We start from the raw sequence: 27,617 nt of genomic DNA, 5'->3' as shown, positions 1-27,617 counted from the left end.
TTTGAGTCACACATCTTGTCATACATGTATCCAAATGTGTGTTGTATTTTCCTTGCTTTCCCACCCATCCCTCTTCTCCCATCCCTCCCCCTTGCCCTCCTCTGTCCCTCTCAACCCGCCTGGCCAGCAGGCAGATGGGTCCCCCCTATATAGAGCCGGGTTCCGCTCGAAGTTTTTTCCCTGTTAAAAGGGTGTTGTCCTTGCCACTGTCGCCTTTGGGCTTGCTCTGGGGGTCAGGCATATAGGTTCTGTAAAGCGTCTTGAGACAATTTCATTGTAATTGACGCTATATAAATAAAATTGAATTGAATTGAATAAAATAGCGTTGTTTAGGTTTAGACTGTGATAGGGCCAAAGGTGCTTTAAGCCTGCAAACCACAGCCTCTATCAAGGGAGGTCTCTAGGACAGACAGGACCATACGAACGTCATGGGAAGAGTGTCAAATGGTGATGGGACTCTATTATCACGGTATGATGGGCAAGGTAAGGAGCATGCTTAGGGTTTGTTCATGTAACCAATCTTTGCTTTTTTCATTATCTGTTTTCATGGTGGTTTGAATTCACATTTCTGTGAGACCATCAAACATTCTTTCAAAGCATTTTGTAATTACTATTAATTATTATTATTATTAATTGCCTATCTGTACATACTACAACCGTTTCATGGTCCAGGTCTTCTCTAGAGATTACTTTTGAAAAAGCTTAATTTTTTAGCAGGGAAAAAATCATAGACCAGTATATGGTAGACAGAAGACCTGAATTCAGACGAAAATCGTCATTTTCATCTTTGCATGGACTAAAACCACTGTACCATTGCACTGCAGCACAAACAGGAAGGATGAGCTGTTGTAAATAGGACTTAGACCTACAGCACACAGAGAACTCTGGCCAAAACAGATGCTGGAAGTTATGAAACACCGATAATAAAAATAACTCACAACAAAGTCTTTTTATTTAGAAAAGCAAAAGGGAAAAGAAACATCTTCAGGAGTCATTCCAGGAAGGGAAACTGAGCCAAAAACAATTTCTGACAAAAACTTGTAATTGTCTTCATGTTATCAGCAAAACCATTACAATCACTTAGAGAACAGGACAGAGGCTAGCAACCATTTTGATTGTGGCCTAGTTTCTTCACAGTAATCAGTTTAAAATATCTAATTAAACTGACAATGATTCATGTTAAAACACTACAAAGATGGCAGATTTATCTTCCAACAATCACATACTGTATGAGGTAAAACTACTGTGCCTGAATATGTCACCACACACACACACACACACACACATACAGTTTCTCTAGTATCGTGTCACCACTCACAGATGGTGGGGTTCCCCTCATTACTCGGGCCACTTGCTGAGACGGGGGGGCAGGGACAGCTTGAATGGCCCAGGGGAGATGGAGAATCATGGCCGACATGGATTACGACAGAGAGATTAGCCCATGGGGAGAGACAGAGAGAAAGAGAGGAAGGGAAGTAGAAGCAGGCTACACAGGACCTTGAAATTAATGTGGTCCCTCTGGCTTTGGGCATCAGAAATGACAGGCCCCTGTGTGAATGGCTATTGTAGGGAGGGATGTATGGTCTTGATCTTTTAGGTGCTTAAAGTCTAATAACCATCACACACACACCTCTTATGCTGACTACACTATAAAGCTGGCAGCTGCAGCAGGAAGAAAAAAAATGAACTACCATCCTCAAATACAATAGCACTCTTTGAATCTCAACATGTGCTCCCCAGATTTGTTTCTGGTTTAGCTTCAGTCTCCTCTTCTCACCAGCCCTAACAAAGGAAGCAGGGCTATCATGCACACACTACAGCCAGTGAACTAATGTTAAAAACTGAATTTAAAATGGCAATGACAAAAGCATCTGCACCTGCATAAACTCACTGACCTGCAGTAGTAAAAATACAGTATGAGCAGTATTGAAAGAGCCCAGTGAGTGGGTCTACTCTCAAGGACACACTATTTAAGTGAACATGTCCTCCACTGACACCTATATAAACCTCAAATCATATCAGGTCAGTTAAAAACACTGTCATAAAAATTGTTGTCAGTTGTAGCATCCACAGCCATGTTAGCATCTAAATTAGTCTGTTATTAGGCGCAATGCTAAAGTGCACTGGGACCTTGCAGTGCTCAATACACTTTATAATAATAATAATAATAATAATAATAATAATAATGGATTAGATTTATATAGCGCTTTTCAAGGCACTCAAAGCGCTTCACAATGGATCCATTATTTACGGTGGCCGAGACCTGCCATCACTGCAAATAAAAGAAACGCTGCAAACAAAAACAAACGCCGCTGCAAATAAAAAGAAACGCTGCAAATAAAAAAGCCACAACGGAAGTGGATTACTGGGGTTTATTTTTGCCAATACACCGGTGTGAGAAGAAGACGACAAAGAAGAAGAAACAAGAAGAAACAAGAACAGGAGTACGACTTGGAAAACGAACGAGAAAGTAAGTGAAAATGTTAGTGTTTAATGTCACTACGTCTAATTTTTAATGTGTTATCTGGTTAGGCCATGTAGCCCCAGGTTTGAAGGTTTGAAGTTGAACTGGAGGATGCCGGTGTGTCGTTAGCTTCGGCTAACGAGAGGACAATCGAGTTTGGTAACTTTACTCCAATATGCAGCAAAACACAGTTACATGTACCACCGCACGCTCCCACTCCAGAGTAGTGTCTACCCCAGACAAACACACAGATTCGGTCCTGGCTAGATTTGCGCCCCGGGCGAACCATCCTTTGCCGCCAGCGCCCGTCCGCCCAAGCAACCCCCCCACCCCCCAGTGCCACGTCGGCCCCATTAAAAAAAGAACTAACCCCGCTCGTGAGCGGCACCTTCGTGCTGCCTCACATATACCCCTTTTCCACCGAGCTGGTGCTAGTGTTAGTTCGGGGCTAGTGCCTGACTTAGCACCAGTTATTTGTGTTTCCACCAACTAAGCACCGGCCCCGGGCTCTAAAAACTGGTGCTTAGCAAGCACCGACTCTTTGCTGGGCCAGAGCTAAGCACCGAGTACGTCAGGGGCTGGGGCGGTTATGGTGACCTCTGGAAACACAGAATGAATGAGTCCGGAACGAAAATACATCCGGATGGAAACAACTGACGGCTAAGATGTTCATGCAATTGAAGTCCAAAGCAACCTAGTGATACTTTTTTTTGTTGCAGATTATAATGTATTGTCCTTTTTGTGGACACCAGCAGGCTTCTGAAGCAGTGTTTTGCTGTTCATGTGGCAAGAGCATCAAATTCCTGTGTGATGTTGATGATGACAAACCTGGCACAAGTGAGGGTAATGTTTCTTTCTTTCTTTCTTTCTTTCTTTCTTTCTTTTTTTAATTAGGCGTAGGTTATGTACACTCTATATACTTTATGAGTATGGGAGAGAACACTGTGTCTCTCTGTTCTTTCTTATTGATGATTGATTGGACTCTTATTTGAAGCAGAGGCTCCTGGAATAAGTATACTGGAATCATTTCAGACTTTCCGGAGTCTAAAAGAGAAGGAGAGACGAGCATCTTTCAAAAAGAAAAAAGCACCATCAAAAGACACCCTGAAGGTTCTGAAGGTAACTTTTTTGCTGAGATAGACTAATAATTTGCTGACAGTCCATTCTGTCAAGTATTTATAGTGTCACTGATCTAGCTAACAGTCGCCATTTCAATGTTTCTCTGTAGATTTCAGTAGGCCTTATGCGGCTGAAAGATGGCGGACTGAAGACTGTAAGAGGAACAGTACTTCCCCTTTTGGTGCAACCAGAGTTGGATGCTGACAAATTGCAGAGAGCTGCTGAGCAAAAACTGAAGGCCTTCCACAGCAATTTACATGGTGGTCCCTACGTACTGCTCTATCCTGACGGTACAAAGATAACTAATATACCAGGAACAGAAGTACCTTTCATTCTAAAAGAGTACAAGGAGGCATTGGGAAAGGCCTACCAACGTATCACACTGTACATTTGTACAGCTGAAGATTTCTTTACCTCTTGTAATTGTGAAAGAATTGCCAACCAAGAAGAGCTTTTTTAAATGATTTGTTTGTCAAGAAAAGCTGTCTGTTGTTCTGAGTAGTCTAAAATCCCCTTGTTCTTGTATTTCACAGCTCAGGAAACCAACTCTGAATCCAGCTCATTGGATTCAGAGGTGATCATCATGAGTCCAAGGTCTAAAGAATTCAATGCAGCTGATACATTAGTGAGTGGTACATATGTTGTGTCTTACATTGCCTATATTGCAAGTTCTGTCTGAAAGTGAAAATGGTTCTAGATTTTACATTGAAGCTATATTATTGCAATGAAACATGCCGAAATAGCATTTTAAACTACGGTAAATGTCGCAGTGTCCTGGTCTACACATATTTTACAAACTTAAGAAAACAACTTTAGTGCCAATCCCTGCAAAGTCATGTTTTTCACTGAAAGTGATGTGAGAATGACCATTCCCCCGTTGCAAATCACACACATCAGTCACAATAATGGAAATCAATATTTATGTTCAAATTTGTTCAGCTCAAGTTCTGTCAATCAAATCTGAAGTGCTCACTGATATATTGTTTTTTACTTCCAGTTGTGGGAACCTGCAGATGGAGAGTCAGGCACTGATTCAGCAGCTTATGGAGAGAATTTTGTTTCTTTATTATTCAATCAATCAAAAAAGGTTTTTTGCAACCAAAAAAGAGAGTTGAGACCAAAGAATAAAAGATCAATCAAATAGAATAGATCTGAGACCAAAAAAAATTAATTTTTGAGATCAAAACAGAACAGGTTGCAAATTAAAATATCATAATTTGAGAACATATTGACTTAACTTCAATCAAAACTAATATTTTTTGCTTGCAAGTTCAAAAGTTTTGCTTGTGAATTCTAAAGTTTTGCTTGCAAGCTCAGAAGTTTTGGTTGCAAATTCTAAAGTTTTGCTTGCGAATCTGACTGAACCAAATGGGCGGGGCCAACGCTGGTGGACGAGACAAGAGTTCCTATTGGTCGATTTGACCTTGCTCCACCGCTCCCCTCTGTGCTGTTGCTGGCTGCTTCCGCGCTAGGTAAGTTGGTAGCCGGTTGCGCACAAATTAATTATGCTAAATATCTTAGGCTACAACCGGTGTTCAAGATTAACTGGTGTTCCGATCAACTGGTGATAGCAGGGTTTCTGAGACAGATGTTTCGTAGACGTGGCTTTTCAGGACCCCTTACCTACAGACCAGGAAATAAACAATGGGAAAACTTCATCTATAAAACGATATTTCTGCTGCTCTATACATTTCGGTCTTGACAAAATAACTGAAAATAAGAGGCGTTCTCATTTTAAAAGTCATGCGCTGTCAGGCTACATGAAAGAAAAACTACGTAAACGCGGTTGGGACGAGTGGAGCTGCGATCACTGTTTACTGCAGTTTACTGTTTACTCCTGTCAAAGCAGTAGACAGGAGACCAAGACACGGTGTGCACATTATTTAACAAGAAGTTCACCAAGCCGGGTGATAACAGAATGCCGAAGTGTTCAAGAGAATTGGCAGGTTTAGATCACATTGTAGCTACACTGTCCTATTTAAATAACACAAACGTCAAAATTTGACCAAAACAGCCCAGCAGTATTTAACGTATTGGATTTGAAATGCACCAATTTAGCAAAAATTCACAGGACATTCATGTTCAAACCAGCAGCAGAAGTTTGTTGTGTCATACTACTCTAAACTGACATGTCACTGAGAAAAGACACCAATTCCTTTCAGTATATCACATATCCTGGGGCATTAGCTCAGGTGACTGAAGAGGAGATCTATGAACAGGAAGATAAACCCGACGCAGCGGCCTGGGTTCAACTCCAGCTCACGGCTTTCTGCTGTCGGTTTTCTACCTACTTTTCCGTCTGTCTCTCTACTTACCTCTCAAATAAAGCTAATAAAAAGGGGAAAAAATAACATTTATTCACAGCTATTGGTAGTCATAAGTGTATATAAGTGCAAAGGTGTTCAGTGAAGAGGCAGTTTTTAGTCTGAGAGGGAATCTGCAGATGGAACTTAGGGTGGAACAATTCTGCAAGATGATTTTATTTGGTCTGTTTTTATTCATTCTTATTTTATTGTGTCACGTCTTGAGTTGTGAGATCTTGTTTGAAACAGCAGGTTAAGGTTTTGTAGAATAAATATAATCGTCTCTATTATTGTTCTACGTCTTTAGAAATTAAAAAAACCTTTCATTTTGTGTTCTGTAAAGTCAGTGCATTTAATTTACAATGCATTGATTCTATAGAATACAATGTTGATTAACTTGCAATGTCCCAGTAAAATAAATAAATCCTGAATAACGGGGGAAAAAATTAGATGAAGCATATCGATGTTCTGAAGGCTGGAATGTGAAATCTCTGGTTAGAATGTGGTCAGATGGTTTATATGTTGTAATTGTTTTACTTAAAATCTGTTTAAAAGTAGAACAACTGAGGTCCGACTGATTTATCACAGTAAGCTTTGAAAACGGTATTAGAACTTCTCTTGCTGTTTTTGTCGGACTGAGAACACAGACTGTCACCAGTTAATCTGATGGAAATCATCACACTCTGCCGCAGTGAAGCGATATTTCCACTCCATTAGGTGGAAGTCCTCATTAAACCGAGTATTTCATTGGTAGACTGAACAGCCGTGAGTCCAAACAGAGCAATAACGACAATGTTAAAGCTGACAACAAGAACATTTCGGAACAGTTTATTGATGTCTGTATGTTTTGAACAGGCATCGGTACAGTCACCTATGCTATGTATTGCTGTTGTAATAGCTATCTTGCTCACTGAAAATCACCAGTTGATTGGAACACCAGTTAATCTTGAACAACGATTGTAGCCTAAAATATTTAGCATAATTAATTTGTGCGCAACCGGCTACCAACTTACCTAGCGCGGAAGCAGCCAGCAACAGCACAGAGGGGAGCGGTGGAGCAAGGTCAAATCGACCAACAGGAACTCTTGTCTCGTCCACCAGCGTTGGCCCCGCCCATTTGGTTCAGTCAGATTCGCAAGCAAAACTTTAGAATTTGCAACCATAACTTCTGAGCTTGCAAGCAAAAATTTAGAATTCACAAGCAAAACTTTTGAACTTGCAAGCAAAACTTTTAAACTTGCAAGCAAAAAAATATTAGTTTTGATTGAAGTTAAGTCAATATGTTCTCAAATTATGATATTTTAATTTGCAACCTGTTCTGTTTTGATCTCAAAAATTATTATTTTTTGGTCTCAGATCTATTCTATTTGATTGATCTTTTATTTTTGATTGCAACTTTATGTTTTTTGGTCTCAACTCTCTTTTTGGTTGCAAAAACTTTTTTGATTAATTGAATAAGAAAGAAACAAAATTCTCTCCATAGCAGCTCCAGTAATTATGACTACTAAACAGTCTATTGTTCACACTTAGCCCTTACTGAAAATATTGTCACACAATCAGTGTCTTAAACTACATAAAATTATGTCACACTGACCTTGAGATCTACATTTGTGTACATTAGAATAGTCTTTTCTTTCTAAATCAGCCCTCTGATAGCCATGACTTAAAATACTTCAACTTACCTGTCCTATCCCTGTTATGTTTTGTGATTCAGGTTTTACTTTCTGACTCACAAGAGGGCCCAGGAACATCAGGAGGTGCGATGGAAACTGCGTGCTATAGGTATTATACTTTTTATAATTCAGCATTTCAATTATGAAAACATCAACAATGTAAATTTGTGTGTCAATTTCTCAGCATATATACTCAGCTGTATGCGCCAATTGTAATAGAGAACGAGGATGACCCAGACAGTGTTGAGTGCAGTCATGACATTCCAGAGGATACAGGGTAAGAGAAAAGTTATGCTTACTTCAACTGTGGTTGTTATTTTTCCTGGTCAAAAATGTCTGCTATCATGTACCATGTAACATGGTCATGATTTATCTGATGACAAGGTGGACAAGCCATCAATTTCTGAGATAATTGCAAACCTGGCACTCGAGATTGACCATCAAGCTGTCAGCAGATTTAACATCTGTTGCTCTGACATCTGGAATGGAGCAGTCAGAGGATTTAAAAGGGCAGCATTCTCAGAAAAGAAAGACATCCTGGTGAAATTCTCTGAAAATGAAGGGAGGCTTGAGGAAGGTCTTGATACAGGTGGCCCCTAAAGAGAGTTCCTCTCCCTTCTGATGAAAGAGCTGAACAAACGGCCCATTTTTGATGGACCTGTGGAGAGCCGCTACCTGGTCTACAATTCAACAGGTTTTGTTTTGTATAATGTCTTAAAAGGAAAAAACCCATATTTCAGCCATGCAGTGTTTTTAAATATGGAAACTGATTTCATATTTCTGTACTCTGAAAGGTCCCAATTTTCTGTCACAGGATCTTGTCAGCTACATCTCAGGGCAGACCAGTTTCAAGGCATCTGTAGGAGACATTACAGATGAGGACATAGGGAATGTCCTACAAGAGGTATGAGGACACTTGATAGAAGGGTGTGAAATTCTAGAATAAGAGTAAAGAGAGAGCTTTGTCCACTTAAACCATTCTTTCAAATTATCCTTCTGGCATTACCATTTTTTAAAATTACTTATATTCATATTTGAAATGTGTGGTACTCTGTTATCTCTTCTTTTAGATTCAGAATGCACCCTCACTGGAAACCCTTCAGGACTTGATGGTACAGAACAGCGCCATGTTGCAGACTGCTGGGTGCTTCAGGCATGTCAGGTCATGTGAAGAAAAAAAAGATTGTAGAGGAGTACCTGAAGTGGTACATCATCCAGAGGAACAGCACTGCAATCGAGAGGTAGGTTTTCATATTTCATTGTTGTCACTGAAATAATTATGAAAGAACGTGTTGCTGTTGTCCCATTTTCTTGCTTACTTACATGATGCACATGTAACTTCACATGCATATTTTAATTGTATTTTAGATTCAAGGCTGGACTTGAAAGTCTGCAGTTTCTGACAGCTCTGCAGCAGCATCCGACGGTCCTGACCCCTGCTCTCTGTCATGCTGATGTGAAGCTGTCTGCTGCAGAGATGGAAAATCTGTTCCAGCCTGAACTAAGTCAACAGGGAAGCAACAGGAGGGCTCAGGAAGAGAAACCTATGACTTACTGGGCAGACTATCTTCTTGATTGTGAAGGTTACTCGATTTGCTCGTCTGATTTTATACACACAAATTATGAAAAGTTCCAGTGTTGATGTAGATAGTATTTACTGTCAATTGATTTCAATGCTTTCTACTTTTAGAAGGTGACAGCTCCGTGACCTTGAAGGAGGTGTTAATGTTTGCTTCAGGTGTGCCATGTGTGCCTCCTGTTGGTATGAGTCCTCTGCCACGCCTTCAATTCCTGTGTTGTACAACGTCAACATTCCCAATGGCGAATACCTGTGCCAACATTTTAAAGCTTCCTCTTTTGGACACGTATAGTGCCTTCAAAGCCAGCATGGACTTTGGCATCAAAAATTCCCCTGGCTTTGGGTGCTTTTAGACATATACACTTGTGGTAAAAGTTAATGTTGCCACATACAATCTCACTCACTCGTATAGTTTAAATGTAGTAAGAGAGATGTGTGTGAGAGTTTGTCTATTTTTCATGGCAGATTTGTGTTATTTGTTATATATTTCATAACTCACATTTTTTATTCAAAACTGTCATGTTCAGAACTGCTTTAAAGACTGATATAAAGAGTAATGTATACGTTTAAGTGCACTGTGTAAAGGAAATAGATATTTTATTATAATAATTAAAATGCAGAAACTGTGAATTCGCTTTACATTTAAGTACGGAAGAACATCACTGCCAAGAAGGTAGATTCAAAGAGATTAAAAAAGAAATGTGAAGGGTTCAAGGATTCAAGGCCTTTATTTGTCACAAACAAACCCCAACTGGTGCAATGAGTTGCTTCTCATTTCTGAAACAACCATGTCGAAAGACACATCCCATGGTCATGGAAAAGATGTTAGCCTGTTTGTTTTTGCGGTCCAACAAAATAATGAGTGTGTGACCTTCTTTTGGGTGGCGGCTTTTTTTTTTGTCCAGTGTATGTCCCTAAAAGTTTTACAAACCAGCCATGTTTTTCAGGGTGATGTAGTTCTCTACAGCTGATTCCCACTGCAAAGGAGCTCTCAGACCACTCTGTTGTTGCAGTTCTCCAAAGAGAGTTTCATGCTCATCCCCACCAGGACTTGCTGGCACTGGCATGATGCTGGTAATGTCAGTCAGGGTTTCGGCAGATGCCGGGAAGCCACAATTGTTCCCATCAAATCTAGGAGCAAGTACAGAGAAGTGTTCACACTGAGCAACACATCAAGAAAGTTTAGCTTTCCTGTTAAGTTTTAGTTTCATGGTCATTCCAATTATCTCCGGAGTTTCTTACAGGACAAGGATGCAGAGACCCAAAGACAAGCAATGATCTTAGGTTAAACTAAGTATCAAATATTAGAGAAAGCACGACACGAGGGAAGACTTTATTGTGACTCTTAATTTTTATAATCAAAATATTAAAAAAAATATTTTCAAGTGCACAAATTTTAGAGCACATTATTTCAGTTTTTATGTAATTAACATTGTTCAATATGTCAATCTAAAACTGGAGACTGGATGTGTATTTTTATAGGTAGGTAAATACTTTATTGATCCCGAAGGAAATTCAATTGTTCAGCTGCTCCATTGCACCACACTCAACGCAATGAATGGTAGAATACATAAATAACAACAAATAAGGTGACTCCAGGAGGTGCAATCCTTCACAAGGGACCTGCACACACACACACACACACACCCCCCCCCGCCGCCGCCGCCAATACAACCTATGATGGCAGTGTTGTTATTAGTGAATTATATAACTTAATCCAAAATACTATAAGGAGAACTCTTTAATTAAGACTCACCTTTGAGGTACGTGATACATTGCCTCTGGTTTACCAGATGGGGATTGGGATTGGTGAACAGGATGAATGGTGTGAGTATTCCAGTAGAGCTTGTATTCATCCAGCTCTTTCTGCAGAACTCCCAGGAAGCAGTATTGCACCAACTTTGTGTGTGCAGGGCTGCCATTGAAGAGATGCCTCTCCCTCAAGTCACTGAACAGATCCATCCAAAATTGGCTCCTAGATAGAAAACACAAGTTTTATTCATCCAGGTCATCATTCTTAAAGAGATGTAGATTAATCTACAAGTCCATTTACTACTGACTCATGCCTTTTGGAGATTTCACTACAATATACCCTTTCCTTTAAAAAGCACAGCAATATACATAGGATTTGAGAAATAGTACTAAAATGTCTAAAGAAATTGCAATATATGCCTGCTCCTCTGTGCATCCACCACAACCATGCTGTCTTCATGCTCATGGTGGTGTGTTGATGAGGGCGATGTTGATTGTGTGTGTGTGTGTGGGTGTGTGTGTGGGTGTGTGTGTTTGTTGTATGTCTCTGTGTGTCTTAGTGTGTTTTATTTCTGTGTTGGTGGGATTGTGTGTTTGTCTCTGTGCATGTGCCTTTGTGGATGTGTTTGTGTAAGCTGTGCGTCTGTGTGTCTGTTTGTGTGTTGTGTGTGTAGTGTGTGTGTTTGAGTCTGTGTGCTTCTTTACATGGATGAGTGTGTGTGTGTGTGTGTGTGTGTGTGTGTGTGTGTGTGTGGATGCACGCAAGTGTGTAATTGTCTGTGTGTGTGTCCTTGTGGATGTGTTTTTGTGTGCTTGTGTGTCTGTGTACATCCATTTAAGTTTAGTTTTGATAGTAGTTTGATAGTAATATATGCCTTCTCTGCTATGCACCGCAAGCATATAATAAATGCATACAGCAAATACAGTAATCTAGGGTCAAGTAAAACATAAATGAATTAAAAGCAACAAAAACCTTTGTTCCCGGAAGAAGGACCACCAGCTTTCAATCCGCTGGTTGGATGTTGAAGTGCCATACATGTGGCTTTTAGCTCCTGCAAACTCGTCTGTATGCTCTGATCTCAAGGTACAGTGAAGGGCAGCCATTATTCCATTTTCAGTGCCACAATCTGTGCGGAGCCGCTTTGGAAAAACTCCATGCTCAACTACACAGTTGATGTAGTATTGAGCAATTACTGAAGGGTTGTTGTTGGTCTTTCCACAATTCAGACACACAATTTTTCTGGAGAAGCCATCAATGCAACCACTTATGGCAATTCCAAAAGGTTTTAATTTATCATACCCATCAACGTGCCAGGTTTCGTTTGGTCCCATTGAATGATATGCCCTTCGAACAAATCTCCGTCTGCTGCGATTCTCTGTTCCACACGGATTCAGCTCTGCCATTAGGCGCATCACATCGTCTCATCTGACGACAAAAGAATGTTTTTGTTTCAGAATCTGCCACATTGCTCTATACCCTAAAAGCTGGCCTGATGCCTTTAGCTCCTCGGAAATAGGTGCCCGCACAGTAGCAATTGGAGTGTAGTTGATCCTTCTGGTCAGGCCTGCATCTTTTAGTCTTCTTTCTAGATTGCGAAGACTGACTGATATGTTGTGTTTGGTTTTCAGTAAGTCAACTATTATTTCATAACTATGGCCCTCCATGAAATAATTTTGGATAAGTTCATCCACTGAAGTAGCTTCAGGACCTGAGGGTTAGAAAGGAGGACACTTAATTAGAGGCTAAATGATGAACTGCATAATAATTTTTTTCAGTTTTTACAGAGAGGTGAATAAATAAGATTGCTTAGATTATCATGTGTGGTGACATGGTAGTTAGTGATTAGAGTTATTGAGGAATCAAGCTATTCAATGCACTCATTAAAATTAATTGAAAATGTCTTTATATTAAAGTAGCAGAGTGCAAAACATTCAAAATTGTTGCATAGGACTGATTACTTTCACACAAGTATTATAATTGTCAGTAAGGAAATAAGTTACTTGAGTAAGAGATTTTTTACAGGGATCAGTAGCCAACAAGACTAAGATGCTTTCTTAATTTTTCACGTCTTCAAATTCATTGTATTCTAATCTTATGGATTTCACCGTATGAAGTAAGAAACAGACAGTATATTCTCTGGAAAAAAAATATAGCAATCCATCATGCTTAAGAACCTCATTAACTGTCAGAAAAAAAATGTACCTTCATCTTGAAGACTCCTTAAGAAACTGACATTTCTACAGCATGAGCCACAATATACCAGGACGGATGGAAGGTTCACCCCACAGAATAGACAAAACATGACCTGGTAAATGACAAAGCAAAGACAGTAAAGTTTAATATTCAATCTGGTACTTTCTCAAAAGTCCCTGGAAACCTTATACAGCTTCAACTTCACATTCATCCAAATAACTATTGTTACCCATGCCTTAGATTATTGTTAGCATGATTATTAATGATAAAAACAACAACAACAACAACAACAGTAATAAGCTGCCGGAACCATGTAGCCGTCAGTTGTTTCCACCAGGATGCGTTTTCATTCCGGACTCATTCATTCTATGTTTGCAGAGGTCACCATAACCGCCCCAGCCCCTGACGTACTCGGTGCTTAGCTCTGGCCCAGCAAAGAGTCGGTGCTTGCTAAGCACCAGTTTTTAGAATCCGGGGCCGGTGCTAAGTTGGTGGAAACACAAAGAACTGGTGCTAAGTCAGGCACTAGCCCCGAACTAGCACTAGCACCAGCTCGGTGGAAAAGGGGTATATGTGAGGGCGCACGAAGGTGCGGGGGTGGGGGGGTTGCTTGGGCGGACGGGCACCGGCGGCAAAGGATGGTTCGCCCAGGGCGCAAATCTAGCCAGGACCGAATCTGTGTGTTTGTCTGGGGTAGACACTGCTCTGGAGTGAGAGAGTGCGGTGGTACATGTAACTGTGTTTTGCTGCATATTGGAGTAAAGTTGCCAAACTCGACTGTCCTCTCGTTAGCCGAAGCTAACAACACACCGGCATCCTCCAGTTCAACTTCAAACCTTCAAACCTGGGGCTACATGGCCTAACCAGACAACACATTAAAAATTAGACATAGTGACATTAAACACTAACATTTTCACTTACTTTCTCGTTCGTTTTCCAAGTCGTACTCCTGTTCTTGTTTCTTCTTCTACTTCTTTTTCTCACACCGGTGTATCGGCAAAAATAATCCTCAGTAATCCACTTCCGTTGTGGCTTTTTTATTTGCAGCATTTCTTTTTATCTGCAGCGGCGTTTGTTTTTGTTTGCAGTGTTTCTTTTATTTGCAGTGGCGTTTCTTTTTATTTGCAGTGTTTCTTTTTATTTGCAGCGGCGTTTGTTTTTGTTTGCAGCATTTCTTTTATTTGCAGCAATGGCGGGTCTCGGCCACCGTAATTATTCACTCACTCACCTGGAGCAGACTGACAGAAGCGTGGCTGCCAATCCGCGCCTACGGCCCCTCCGACCACCACCAACATTCACATGCATTCATACACCAGTGTGCGAGCAGCACTTTAGGCAAGGCGGGTAAAGTGTCTTGCCCAAGGACACAACAGCACATGACTAGGTGAGAGCAGAAATCGAACCGTCGATCCTTCGATCATTGGACGACCCGCTCTACCATCTGACCCACAGTCGCCCCACTTTACCATGGTCATCATCTTCGTTAACGTGTTTGAGCAAGCTAAGATATTTGGTCATACGTTATAACAATGTGAAACAAGTGAAAATCTGACAATGGCACTACAGTTTAAGTCAGTGGATCACTTAAGTTATTAGGATTCCTCTAGGAACAATGAATGAAAAAATGCTGATGTATTTCAGTCGAAACCTGGAACATGTTTGCTGCACAACAGGAAAATTCTCATTTCTACACAAATTCATAGCAATCCATCCAATAGTTGTGCAATAGTAGTTCAGTCTGAATCACAGCGGTCGACCCACATGCTACATTTTTGCCTTTCAAATGCAAAAATTCACAAATTTTCTGTGGCCTATGAAGCTGTAAAATGAATATCTTTCAGCTTTGGTCATATAAAACAAGCAATAGGAAAAAAATTTTGGGGGCTCTGGCTATTTACTACAGACAATTTACACGAGTCTCCACGTATATCCTCATTACTTGTGCTGTGCTAATTCTGCTTAGCTAAACCATATATAATTTTCAATATTGGAAATTATTAAGAGTCACTAACAAGCTAGTTTCATTTTGCCAACCAATGCTGTAGTACATAATGGTCTGGCTCCACCATACTATAGTTCTGCTATAGGAGGGGAGAAAAACACTTTGGCTTGTTAGCATGGAACACTTGCATGCAGGGAAACAAGCCCTGTAATTAAAATGGATAATCTGCCAAAAAAAATATCAAAACAAGCAAAGCTGCCTTACCACAAGATTCAGATCTTTGGCAAAACTTTCAGTTTCATTTTTTAGTGCTGTAGGTTGTAGCCCAAAGCTTGCTGTGGCTTCTTGTCAAAGAAAACTGTAACACGCAGATAGTAGAAGGGAGAGAATGCTGAGATGATCAGCTAATAGCAGGCTTTACACGCAACCTACATCTGGTGAATCCAACTACTACGACACTAACTGATTGACAATCTAGTGAATTAGCTAACTAATTCACAAAGAAAAAAATTCAACAGATTAATGCCTCATTCCCTCACAGCTTTGTTTGATATCTGTAATTACATATAATACACAAACACCTCCCTGAAGCAATCCATACAAGAAACTCCATTAGTTTAAAGAGGGATGAAAAGTTCACTACAATCATGTAGGAGAGGCTAATTTCATTCAATTTCAGTCACATCAATTATTCAAAGTTCAGATTTACATAATATGTACATATAGCATCACTGCAACAAAACCATGCTCAGTGTTACATGGTGAGAAATAAGTGTGGAGTTTGGTCTGCAAGGTGTGTAGTCAGTTTTGTGAACCCTAGAAGCTTCAGTAGAACGTAACAGGACTTTGCAGTTGTTGAAGACCTTTCACGTCTCATCGAAGAAGGCTTCTTCAGTTCTAAGCCTCTTGTAGCCAAAAAGAAAAGTCCTAGTGCCTTCTACTGAAGCTCATAGGATTACAATGAATGGGTTGACTGACAATCTACACAGACATCTCAGTTGAAATATTTATTAAGGGACTTATGAACCACTACGAATGCACTCTGTACTGTACACAGCTAGCATGTGATAAATTAGATAAAGCTAAGTAGCTTGTTAGCAGATTCTCCAGTTTCCTGGCACACAGTGCAGTCTCTCTCCAAAAATCGTCAGTGAGTGTACTCAAGTAAAATTTTCAACTGACAATTACCAGATGGAGCAGTTTTGCAAACACTTTGAGATCAGAGGTTCCCATAAGGATGAACACAATTCTGATTAATTTGCACATGCTTTTTGTTGTCGTCATCGTTGTTGTTGTTGTTGCTTTAATAGAGCAGAAAGCAGAAGAGATGTTTTGGTAAAATGGTGTTATCGCAAAGTTTGTTCAGCAGAGCAATTGCAGATTCCATTGTTTACAACATCCTCAGCACTATTTGCAGCACATGCAGCAAATCAACGTAGATAACATGATGTACTGTGTCCCACTATCATCCATTACTTTAAACTGCTCTAAAAACATTCAGCTACTCGTTGTTCATTGTTAAATACAGTTTTCTTGGACTCATTTAATTCGACCTGACATTTGTGAAATCTGATACATTTCACTTACATTTAACAAATCATCAAACTGAATCATCACTCTACCCTAAATCACAGGCTTACAATCCTCTGTTCTTCTTACAGAAAATACAGTTGGTCATACAAATCATGGCACTAATTTAACTTCACGATTTAAGTTAAAGCTGATAAAGAATCATTCATGTGAGAAAATGGGTCTTTCAAGCAGATCTCAAACTAATTGAAGGAGAAAGGGGCCACTAGCTGAAAGCTATACAAGGCAAACAATTCCAGGTGAATAATTCAAATGATTCTAATGAATAAATGGAAGGTAATTATCCTGGTACAAGTAGGAACTCATGATTCTATGTCAGTGCAAAGCAACAGAGATAAGAGGGGTTTTCCAGAGTCAACGAGGGACAATCACCTGCTTTGCAGAGGGAGGTGAAAGAGATAACACAAAACACCAACATACACGAATGATGCGGAGAGCCTCTAGTGCATGACATTATCTACTTTTAGAGTGTGTTTCTGTGAGTGTAAGTAGATTTTGGATAGTGACCAGAGGCTAAGCTGCACATGTACAGATGAACATAAAAGGATTGTGGAAGAGATGCTCCCTCAGCAAGATTGAAAAGCCTTTGTGGGGAGTCCCTCAACAGCCCCTCATGGGCTGCAAAGGAGAGATGACAAGGATAAAAGAGAGGACAGGACAGAGAGAAAGAGTCCACCATCCTCTCTTTTGTTGTCCATCTGCTGTCTTTAGCTGTTCCGCCATTCTCTTGACAAGCTTAACCTCCCCCTTCTGCTGTCACAGGTGTGAACCCCAAATGGGACAAAGTCCTAACTGAGCTCCCCTCAACATGAGTACTGTGGCACTTTAGTTTTCCGATTACACCGAAAGCGACACTACAAAAGAGCACCTTTGAGTCATAGATGTAAGTCAGTTCTACTTTGTTTTGCCACAGCACCACAACTGAAAAGCCGATTTCCTCTCTAACATTGAGTGTTCATTTATGAAAATAGACAAAATCGCTTCATATTTCAGAATTATTAATCATATTTAATAGAGGAAAACAAGAACATGTCATGGCCCCTCCCTCCTCTGTGCTGCGCTCCTGGCCAGCTGTCAGCTTCGGCTGATTGGGAGCGGCTGATGAGGAGCACAGCCGCTGTCAATGAGCAATCAGCGGCTCATAAAACCTGGCTCACACTACCACTCGGTGCTGGGTCATTGTCTGGGTTGCCTCTGTCTTGGCTGCTCCTGGCTCCGTCTCTGCTGGCGCTCCGCCGGCCACTCTGTTCCGGTCTCCTCCTGGCTCTGGAGTTCCCCGTCTGCTCTGTCCTGCCCGGCCCAGCTCTGGAGCTCTCCCTGCCCGCTCGGCTCCTGGAGCTTTCCCCCTCTGTCCCAGCCTCAGCTCCCGGTCCCTGGACTTTTAAATTGTAAGTCTTTCCGTTGGTCCATAGTCTAGCCCTGTCGTGGCCTGTTTTAGTTCTTTTGCCTGTATTTAGTTGGAGCCCTGTTTAGTTCTATTTTTGATGCCTCCCTGTTTGGAGTCTCGGTCGCCTTGATTTTGTTAAATTAAAATCTTTGTTTGAAGTATCCGCCTGCCTCTGAGTGCCTGCTTTTGGGTTCCACAACCCAGGCATCCTAACAGAACAACTCGAGGTTTCTCTTCAGCACTGTAGCCAGGCTGACAAAGAGTCAGATCTCTGTTGACTCTTGTATTCCTTTAGCTCTGAGCAGTAATGACTTCATGAGCTTCTTTACAAATAAAATTGTTATTAGAGAAAAAAATTAACCTGGTCCTTCCTATAAATGTCACAGATGCTTTAGAATTGGCTGTAAGACCTGATGGATATTTAGAATTCTTAACTCATATACATCTCTATGAACTAATTTCAACAGTTCCTACATCCAAACCATCAACATGTCTTTTAGCTTCTATCCCAACTAGACTGTTCAAGGAGACTTTACCTCGAATTAATTCCTCAGTGTTAGATCTGATTAATCTCTCTCTAGTAACAGGCTATGTACCACAGGCTTTTAAGGTTGCTGTAATCAAACCTTTACTTAAAAAGCCCACCCTAGATCCAGATGTTTTAGCCAACTATAGACCAATATCCAACCTCCCATTTCTCTCTAAAATTCGGGGAAGAACAGTTGTAAAGCAATTATGCGAACATTTACAAAGGAATAACTTGTTTGAAGAGTTTCAGTCAGGTATCATAGCACAGAAACAGCTCTGGTAAAAGTTACTAATGACCTTCTCATAGCGTCAGATAATGGACTGGTCTCTATACTTGTTTTGTTGGACCTTAGTGCAGCGTTTGATAAAATAGACCACAAACTTTTATTACAGCGACTATAACATTGTATTGGCATTAAAGAGACAGCATTGGACTGGTTTAAATCCTACTTATCAGACAGGTTCCAGTTCGTGCACGTCAACAATGAGTCATCTGAGCATACTAAGGTTTATCATGGAGTCCCTCAGGGTTCTGTCTTAGGACCTATACTGTTCACGTTATACCTTTAGGCAATATTAGAAAGCACTGTATTAATTAGGCTTGAGCCCCTGGTAGCCCAGGGCGAAGGGCCTATAGCTTTTGCAACATAGACGACTAGTCAAGCGCATCAAAAATGACAAGTGGAGCGTATAGCGCTCAACCACGGATATTCACACTCTCAAACACACACAAACACCTCACAGACGCGTCGGGCTTGTCGAGACCTTTCCGAAAACATATAATATGTGGGCAAAATACAGACGGAAAAAAAAATCGCATATTGTTTTGGCAAAATTTTTTTTTCTTTAATCTTCTTCTTCTTTCTTCTGCTCTTTAAACTGGAATTTGACCCCCTAAACATGCTCGAAAACTCATTCAATTTTGCACAAAATTCAGTTCCGGCGAAAAAATTTTTTTTAATATGTGTTTCAAAATTGGGATTTAAAAATTGGCTCTACAGCACCACCTGCAAAAATCAAAATGCATTGCGTCAATGGGAGAGGGTCCGACATCAACTTTGTCGTGCAGCCACCAAATTCAGCACACACATGCGTCTTGTCTGGACAAACAAAAAATATTAATATGACCCCGCCCTCAGAAAAACAGGAAGGCAGCTATTTGGGATTGAATTTTAAAAAATGCTGAGTCAGCGTTTTCGAGGACGTCGTACAAAATGTTCATTTTGATCGCGCGCTTCTCCAAATGAGCTGAAATTTGGTGGACACCATCTCAAGTAGACAATTAAAAGCTATCCAAATAGTAAAATTTCATTTCACGGTTTCCGCGTGGCAAAGTTGATGTAAAATTTTGCGATTTTTTTTTTTTTTTTTTTTTTTTTGGGCATTATAATGGCTGCCATTCGTACATAATGACTCCAATCCAAACCAAATTTTAAACATTTATTGACCCTTCCTACCTGGATACATTGACAGTGAAATTTTGACAATCGGCGTTACAGCGCCCCCTACAGAATCAAAATAAAATCTGTATGGGGAGTAAAATTATTAGTTTGTCAGAAATGAATGAAATTTGGGTGACTATTCCTTCATGTGGTCCCGATCAAAAAAGCAAATCGTAACCATGTTGTAATTTTAATGGTGTTGCCGTGGCAATGGCTGAATTTCCCCATGTTATTCTAATGGGCCCAAGTGAAAAATCTCTCATAAAATTAAATTTACCTGTTACAATGGAAACGTCCCAAATTTGACACACAAATTCTGACACACACGTAGGTCAAAAACGTCAATGGTATCCATGCAATATTTTGGACGGTGTTGCTGTGGCGATGGCCAACATGTCACATATTGTCATAATGCAGCAATGAATGAGCATGGCTCCTGTTTGCTGCTGTTTGCACATTTGCAAATATTTTTGATAAAATTTTGATGTACTCTCGCCAGAAAAAAACGGGGCAGGTCAGGTTGGCGGCCGGCGAGGGCCTTTTGACGCCGCTTGCGGCTTTAATTTCCATTGTTATGCTGACGACACTCAATTGTATTTATCTATGAAGCCAGATGAAACTAATCAGCTAGCAAGACTGCAAGACTGTCTTAAAGATTTAAAGACCTGGATGACCTGTAATTTCCTACTGCTAAATTCAGACATGACTGAAGTCATTGTATTTGGCCCCAAACATCTTAGAAACTAGCTTTCAAAGCATATAGTTACTCTGGATGGCATTACATTGGCCTCCAGAACCGATCTCCATCATATCTTAAAGACCTGATAGTACCTTATTATCCTAGCAGAACTCTTCGCTCTCAGACTGCAGGCTTACTTGCTGTTCCTAGAATCTCAAAAAGTAGAATGGGAGGCAGAGCCTTCAGCTATCAGGCGCCTCTCCTGTGGAGCCAGGTCCCAGTTTGGGTTCGGGAGGCAGACACCCTCTCTATTTTTAAGACCATTCTTAAAACCTTCCTTTTTGACAAGTTAGGGCTGATTGGGTGACCCTGAGGGGGTCAGCTGATGTCTTCATTGGTACATCTGGCTTCCTCTTTGGCGTCCCTTAGTTTTTGCCCTTAGTTATGCTGCTGTAGGCCTAAGCTGCTGCTGGGCCTCTCTTGATGCCCTGAGCAGTTCTCCATCTACCTTTACAGGGTGAACCATAAGTTTTGGAAACAAACGTTAGCAACCTCAGTTACTTGAACTTCCTGAAGCCAACAGACTGTATCCGGATGGGAATTGGATTTCCCAACAGGATGGGGCGCCAGCACACACAGCCAACATCACCCAGGCCTGGTTGAGACAGAACTGCCCAGACTTCATCACCAAACAAGAGTGGCCTGCCAGAAGTCCTGACCTTAATCCAATGGATTACAGCATCTGGGGATTATTAGAGGGGAAGGTCAATTCCCGTTCGCATCACTCACTGGCCAGTTTGAAGAAATGTCTTGAGCGTGAGTGGAGATCAATTCCAAGAGACACCATTGTGAAAACTGTGGTCGAGTGTAGAAAACGCATACATCATTGTGTTAAAAATAAGGGCGATCATTTTGAAACATGACTATGAATTGTTCATACGAAGCATTATTAAATATATTTTTGTTATTTTGTTGTTGATATAAAATATATTTCTTGAAATATGGATTTTTTATTTTGTTTCCAAACTTTTGGGTCACCCTGTATATTGAATATATACTGCTATTGCATTACACTAACTCTGTTTCTCCCTGTATTCTTTCTCCAAGTGTCCCTGGTCCCAGAGCTGGATGCTTCAGGTCTGTGGTTCTGCTCGAGGTTTCTTCTCTGTTAAAAGGGTGTTTTCCTTGCCACTGTCGCCTTTGAGCTTGCTCTGGGGGTCAGGCATATGGGTTCTGTAAAGCGTCTTGGGACAATTTGACTGTAATTGGCACTATATACACACGTGGACAAAATTGTTGGTACCCCTCAGTTAAAGAAGGGAAAACCCACAATTCTCACTGAAATCACTTGAAACTCACAAAAGTAACAATAAATAAAAATTTATTGAAAATTAAATAATCCAAAACAGCCATTACTTTTGAATTGTTGATTAACATAATTATTTAAAAAAACAAACTAATGAAACAGGCCTGGACAAAAATGATGGTACCTCTATAAAAGATTGAAAACTATTTGACCAGAGTGACATGATTAACTCAGGTGTGTCATTTAATTGACATCACAGGTGTTTCCAAACTCATAATCAGTCAGTCTGCCTATTTAAAGGGAGACAAGTAGTCACCCTGCTGTTTGGTGAAAAGGTGTGTACCACACTGAACATGGACAACAGAAAGCGAAGGAGAGAATTGTCCCAGGACATCCGAAAAAAAAATATAGACAAACATCTTAAAGGTAAAGGCTATAAGACCATCTCTAAACAGCTTGAAGTTCCTGTGACAACAGTGGCTCATATTATTCAGAAATTCAAGACCCACGGGACAGTAGCCAACCTCCCTGGACGTGGCCGCAAGAGGAAAATTGATGACAAATTGAAGAGACGGATCGTTGGAATTGTATCCAAAGAGCCCAGAGCAACCTCCAAAGAAATTAAAGGTGAACTCCAAGGCCAAGGTACATCAGTGTCAGATCGCACCATTCGTCGTTGTTTGAGCCAAAGTGGACTTCATGGGAGACGACCAAGGAGGACACCACTGCTGAAAAAAACTCATAAAAAAGCCAGACTGGAATTTGCAAAAATGCATGTTGACAAGCCACAAAGCTTCTGGGAGAATGTCCTTTGGACAGATGAGACCAAACTGGAGCTTTTTGGTAAGGCACATCAACTCTATGTTCATAGACTCAAAAACCAAGCATACAAAGAAAAGAACACTGTCCCTACGGTGAAACATGGAGGAGGCTCAGTAATGTTTTGGGGCTGCTTTGCTGCATCTGGCACAGGGTGTCTTGAAAGTGTGCAAGGTACGATGAAATCTGAAGACTATCAAGGCATTCTGGAGAGAAATGTGCTGCCTAGTGTCAGAAAGCTTGGTCTCAGTCGCAGGTCATGGGTCTTCCAACAGGACAACGATCCAAAACACACAGCCAAAAACACCCAAGAATAGCTGAGAGAAAAGCGTTGGACTATTCTAAAGTGGCCTTCTATGAGCCCAGATCTGAATCCCATTGAACATATGTGGAAGGAGCTGAAACATGCCATTTGGAGAAGACACCCATCAAACCTGAGACAACTGGAGCTGTTTGCTCATGAGGAGTGGACCAAAATACCTGTTGACAGCTGCAGAACGCTCATTGACAAATACAGAAATCGTTTAATTGCAGTGATTGCCTCAAAAGGTTGTGCAACAAAATATTAAGTTATGGGTACCATCATTTTTGTCCAGCCCTATTTCATTAGTTTGTTTTTTTTCAATAATTATGTTAATCAACAATTCAAAAGTGATGGCTGATTTTGATTATTTAATTTTCAATAAATTTTTATTTATTGTTACTTTTGTGAGTTTCAAGTGATTTCAGTGAGAATTGTGGGTTTTTCCTTCTTTAACTGAGGGGTACCAACAATTTTGTCCACGTGTGTAAATAAAATTGAATTGAACTGAAATGAATTTTGAGTGAGTTTGACCACAGTATTTCTTCTGCACCACAGTCACTATCAGATTTTACACAACAGAAGCTCTCTTTAGCCTAGGAACAGAAACTGCACAAATATTTTGAAACCTAAAAATAAATTCATCCTGGAATGCAGCCTATGTTTGGGGAGGGAAGCCTTTCCCACTTTGCTGGAGACTGTCAGGACACACAGTCATCACACTTTGCTTTCTTTTAGTGGGAGGACTATTATGATACTATATTTTTAATGACACATTTATAAAAATGAAACAAACAAATCCACCTAAGTTAATCTGAGGTGATTCTTTAAGGTTCAAATTTCATACCTTACTATTTTCAAGATGCATATTGTGTATTTTCTGCAAAACAGTGAGGTAACTAATGTGAGACTGATGGCCTTTAACCCTTTAAGCGTCAGTCAATTCCAGCCGTTTTCAGTACAAAAAATCGCTAATATTCTATTTTTAAATAAAAAAAATTACGAAAAATACGGGGAATATTGGACGCGCATCGGGAGGTGCATTTCCTTGAAAATGACCGATTCGGGGATTTTATACCGACTTCAGGACATGTTTTGGACAAAATAGTTTACTGGCTTGTGTCATCTGATGTAAAAGGTTGGATTATGGCCGTTTTTTGTGGAATCTTTTTTTTGTGTGTAATAATAAACCCGGAAATGTGAGTCGCGCTGTGTGCTTTGAAGCCGTGTATAGAGAACGGATGGATGAATATTTGTTTTTGGCGGACAAATGTGTTTTTCTCACCCGCTGTGGTAATCGCATCTGAAAGTGGTTTATACCGGCGGATTCATGAGAATCTAAGCTTTCCATCGGTGTATAGTGTTTGTATAATCGCGTTTGCACCCGTCGGACATTCTTGAAATTCCTATGCAAATTAGTAGGTGTACCGCCGGCGGTACACTGAAGCTTAAAGGGTTAAACATCTTGCATAGATGATGAAATTTCAGTCCCAGAAGACCCACTCTGCTTGCCACAATGACCTGGATAAGCTAAAAATGGATAGATGAATAAGTGGATGGATGGATAGTGCCTATACTTGTGCGCTTGTGGGTACAAGCTCTCCACAAAACACCTATATCCTGGGACAACTAAATATAACGCCAAAGCAGGTAGGACAATTGACATTACATCAGAAGTACTTCAAATGTAACTGTGAAGAGAAGCTTGATTTAAGAGTCAGTTTCGGGTCTAGTAAAATATTTTTGCAGGATATTTTTGACACATTTTGGCAAAAATTTCAACTCAAGTGGTCTGAGACGAAACTAAAGCTGTTCTTGACTCTGTTTTCAGGCTTTAGAAATTCTGGCCATTATCAGGAGATTTTAACCAGGTGTAAACTAACTGTGACGTCACCCGTTGGTTTCAACGCCGAGAAAATGAAGCCCGGATTTTGCTACTTCCTGGTCGCCAGTTTGGATTTTTTGGAGCCAGTGACGTAAAAAGCGTCATCAAACATACTGGACCGGAGAGCAACTAGGGACAGGATTGGCTGAGGACTCTCTTATCCCGCCCACATTTTACCGCAGAGGCTTCTGTCGCTGTCTATCAAGTACAGCCACGCCCCCTGGCTCTGCCAACTTTAACGATTTATTTAAAATTCAGTATTGATATATTTTAAGATCGGCCACCTGATCTCTCATTTTGGCCATGAAAACTAACGGGAAAAAAAATCCTGAGCTGTAGAAAATCAGTCTATCAAATTTTATTTTTTCCAAAAATGAATTGGGGTCTATGAAGAAAAAGCTTTTTGGAGCCAACCCTAGCGGACGGCGTGATATTGCAAGTTTTTGACACTTCCAGGTTGGCTTCAATTCTGGAGCCAGATGCTACGTCTACTATATATACAGTCTATGATTTTAACCCAGGTATTAATCAAGAGAAGGGCAAAAAATTGAATAAAAATATATTATGGACTTTGACAAGTCTCAATTGATTTATAACTAGGAATGGGTGATACACAGGGTGAGAAAATATACTTTTACCGATTTGTCTATATGTACAGCATTGGTAATGCTACTAATATGTAAACAAGCATACATAGATCTAAATTGTACAGTTACAACACATCTACATCCACGTGGCAATCCAAATTCTTCACATCTACTATTATTTTGATAGGAACACTCACTCACCCCAGATTTATATCTTTTTACATCATCGCATGAATACATTGATCTAATATTCATTGAAGTAAACAGCAGACTGTGTCAGTGACAACAGAAATAGTGAATTTTACAGCACTGACAAACAAATCATATTCAGTTAGGATCTGTCGCATCACAGTGGACATAATCGTCACATAAATTAATTGTCTGTATATTCATAAACTGTAACTTTGACAACTCACCCAACTGATTTGAAGAAAAGAACACTGTGATTTGCATGTAGATCCTGATCAGTCCTGTCTTCATGTCAGGATAAAATGTAATTATTGGTAAGCAATAAAAAATGCACGGAATTCTTGCTTTGGAGATGCTGATATGGATCGTGCTGCTGTTTGCTGCAGTGAGTTTTAGTAAATTCAGAGGCAAGACGAATGACAAACAGCTGGAAGCAACAAACTAAATTTCAGGTCCTGATAATGTTCTGTCAAAACTTGGACTACTTTTATCGGTGGTGAGTTTCAAAATCTGAGCAGCTCCATCTTCATCATAGCAAAAGTTTTGTTTTTACAGACATTTCCATTTTTAAAAGGAAGTGAAAAGTTCAAAACACAAACTTTAGAAGTTTTACATAATTTTTGCATATTTTGTAACAACGTGCAAACCCCTCTCACACACTACTGTTTGTGTAATATTGAAGAACACAAAACAAAACCAGGCATTTATATAGCTTAGACACTTAATGAATCCACATGTGTAAATAATCTGACATTCATGTAAAGGACTGATGCTGTTCTGAGCTGTACGTACACTGGACTTTCATAATAACTTGATTTAAAAAAAACATTCATGCAAAACTGTTAAAATACACACAGAATTTGAATAGACACAGCTTTACAATGTTCATCACACAAATGAGCAAATGAGTTGAGGTCCTCCGACCTCACCAAACTAGCCTAAACTGTGGAGAGCAACAAGTCTCACCTGTCTCTTCATTTCACGTAGTAAACATTCTCTCCTCATTCACTGCTACACCCTGTCATCCATTCACACCTCCTAACACTAATGTAAAGCATGTGCTGACGTTAACGTGATGTTCAACCACAAAAACCTCTGCAGCGAGCTACTGTTAGCATGTTAGCTTCAAGCTGCCTGTAAGCTTGGCTGTCTCGAGTTCACGTAAAACGCAAAAGCAACTGTTCACCCAGTGTGTATGAAAATAAACCAAACACAATGTATTTATGTCTCTGCTGTTAGAGTAATACCAGTTGTTCCAGTCAGCGTCTCTGTGTAAGGTCAGCTTCATGTTATGCTAGCATGCTAGCTGCAAAATGAATAGGGGGGTTGGGCTAGCCTACAGCATCCAGCAGCCTTCACCAGCCGTTATCATACAGAAATACCTCACCTGATTATAGTGAACCCTGAACGGTTTCAGGTAGTCAGACTCCGTGCACGGAACAACTTCAATATTATTAATCTCTTCCATAGTTCAGACTTGGAGCTGGATTGAGGGTCACCGATGCTTGTCTGTCACCACACACTAACTGACAGCGAAGGAATGTCTACGGAAGCCGGGAGAGGACTTGAGGCTCCACTGTGAGGATAGATAGATATTTTCTGGAACAATAAAACAAATGGTTTAATCAGATTAATGATATGATATATTCAGACCAACCTTGCAGTTATATGCAAAGTCAACAACAATAATAATAATAATAAATATCCAGTGAAACATTGGATTTGTTGGGTTTTCATGTATATTCTTACAGGGTTGTAATTTTCAGTACAAAGTCGTCAGGTTATAATCTCCATAATTGATCGTGCTGAAACATCTTATTCTTAATATTTAAATCAGTTAGCTTAAGGTCCATAATTATTAACATTGTAGGATCTTAG

At 40.2% G+C, this 27,617-nt stretch overlaps 1 protein-coding gene across 3 annotated transcripts in view; it reads right to left on the bottom strand.

Moving 5' to 3' along the window:
• Positions 1-27,284, bottom strand: part of nudt14 (nudix (nucleoside diphosphate linked moiety X)-type motif 14) — a 74,108-nt gene extending 46,824 nt beyond the window's left edge. For all 3 annotated transcript variants that reach the window (XM_051960936.1, XM_051960937.1, XM_051960938.1), the window contains exon 1: positions 27,127-27,284. In XM_051960936.1, the coding sequence (XP_051816896.1) occupies positions 27,127-27,207 (81 nt within the window). In that variant the 5' untranslated portion in view covers positions 27,208-27,284. The remainder of the gene's footprint in view (positions 1-27,126) is intronic.
• Between the last annotated feature and the right edge of the window lie 333 nt (positions 27,285-27,617).

Source organism: Acanthochromis polyacanthus, chromosome 16, assembly GCF_021347895.1.
Source record: "Acanthochromis polyacanthus isolate Apoly-LR-REF ecotype Palm Island chromosome 16, KAUST_Apoly_ChrSc, whole genome shotgun sequence".
Taxonomy (NCBI): domain Eukaryota; kingdom Metazoa; phylum Chordata; class Actinopteri; family Pomacentridae; genus Acanthochromis; species Acanthochromis polyacanthus.
The sequence above is the reverse complement of the archived record's forward strand: the minus strand, read 5'-3'. Positions and strand labels throughout refer to the sequence as shown.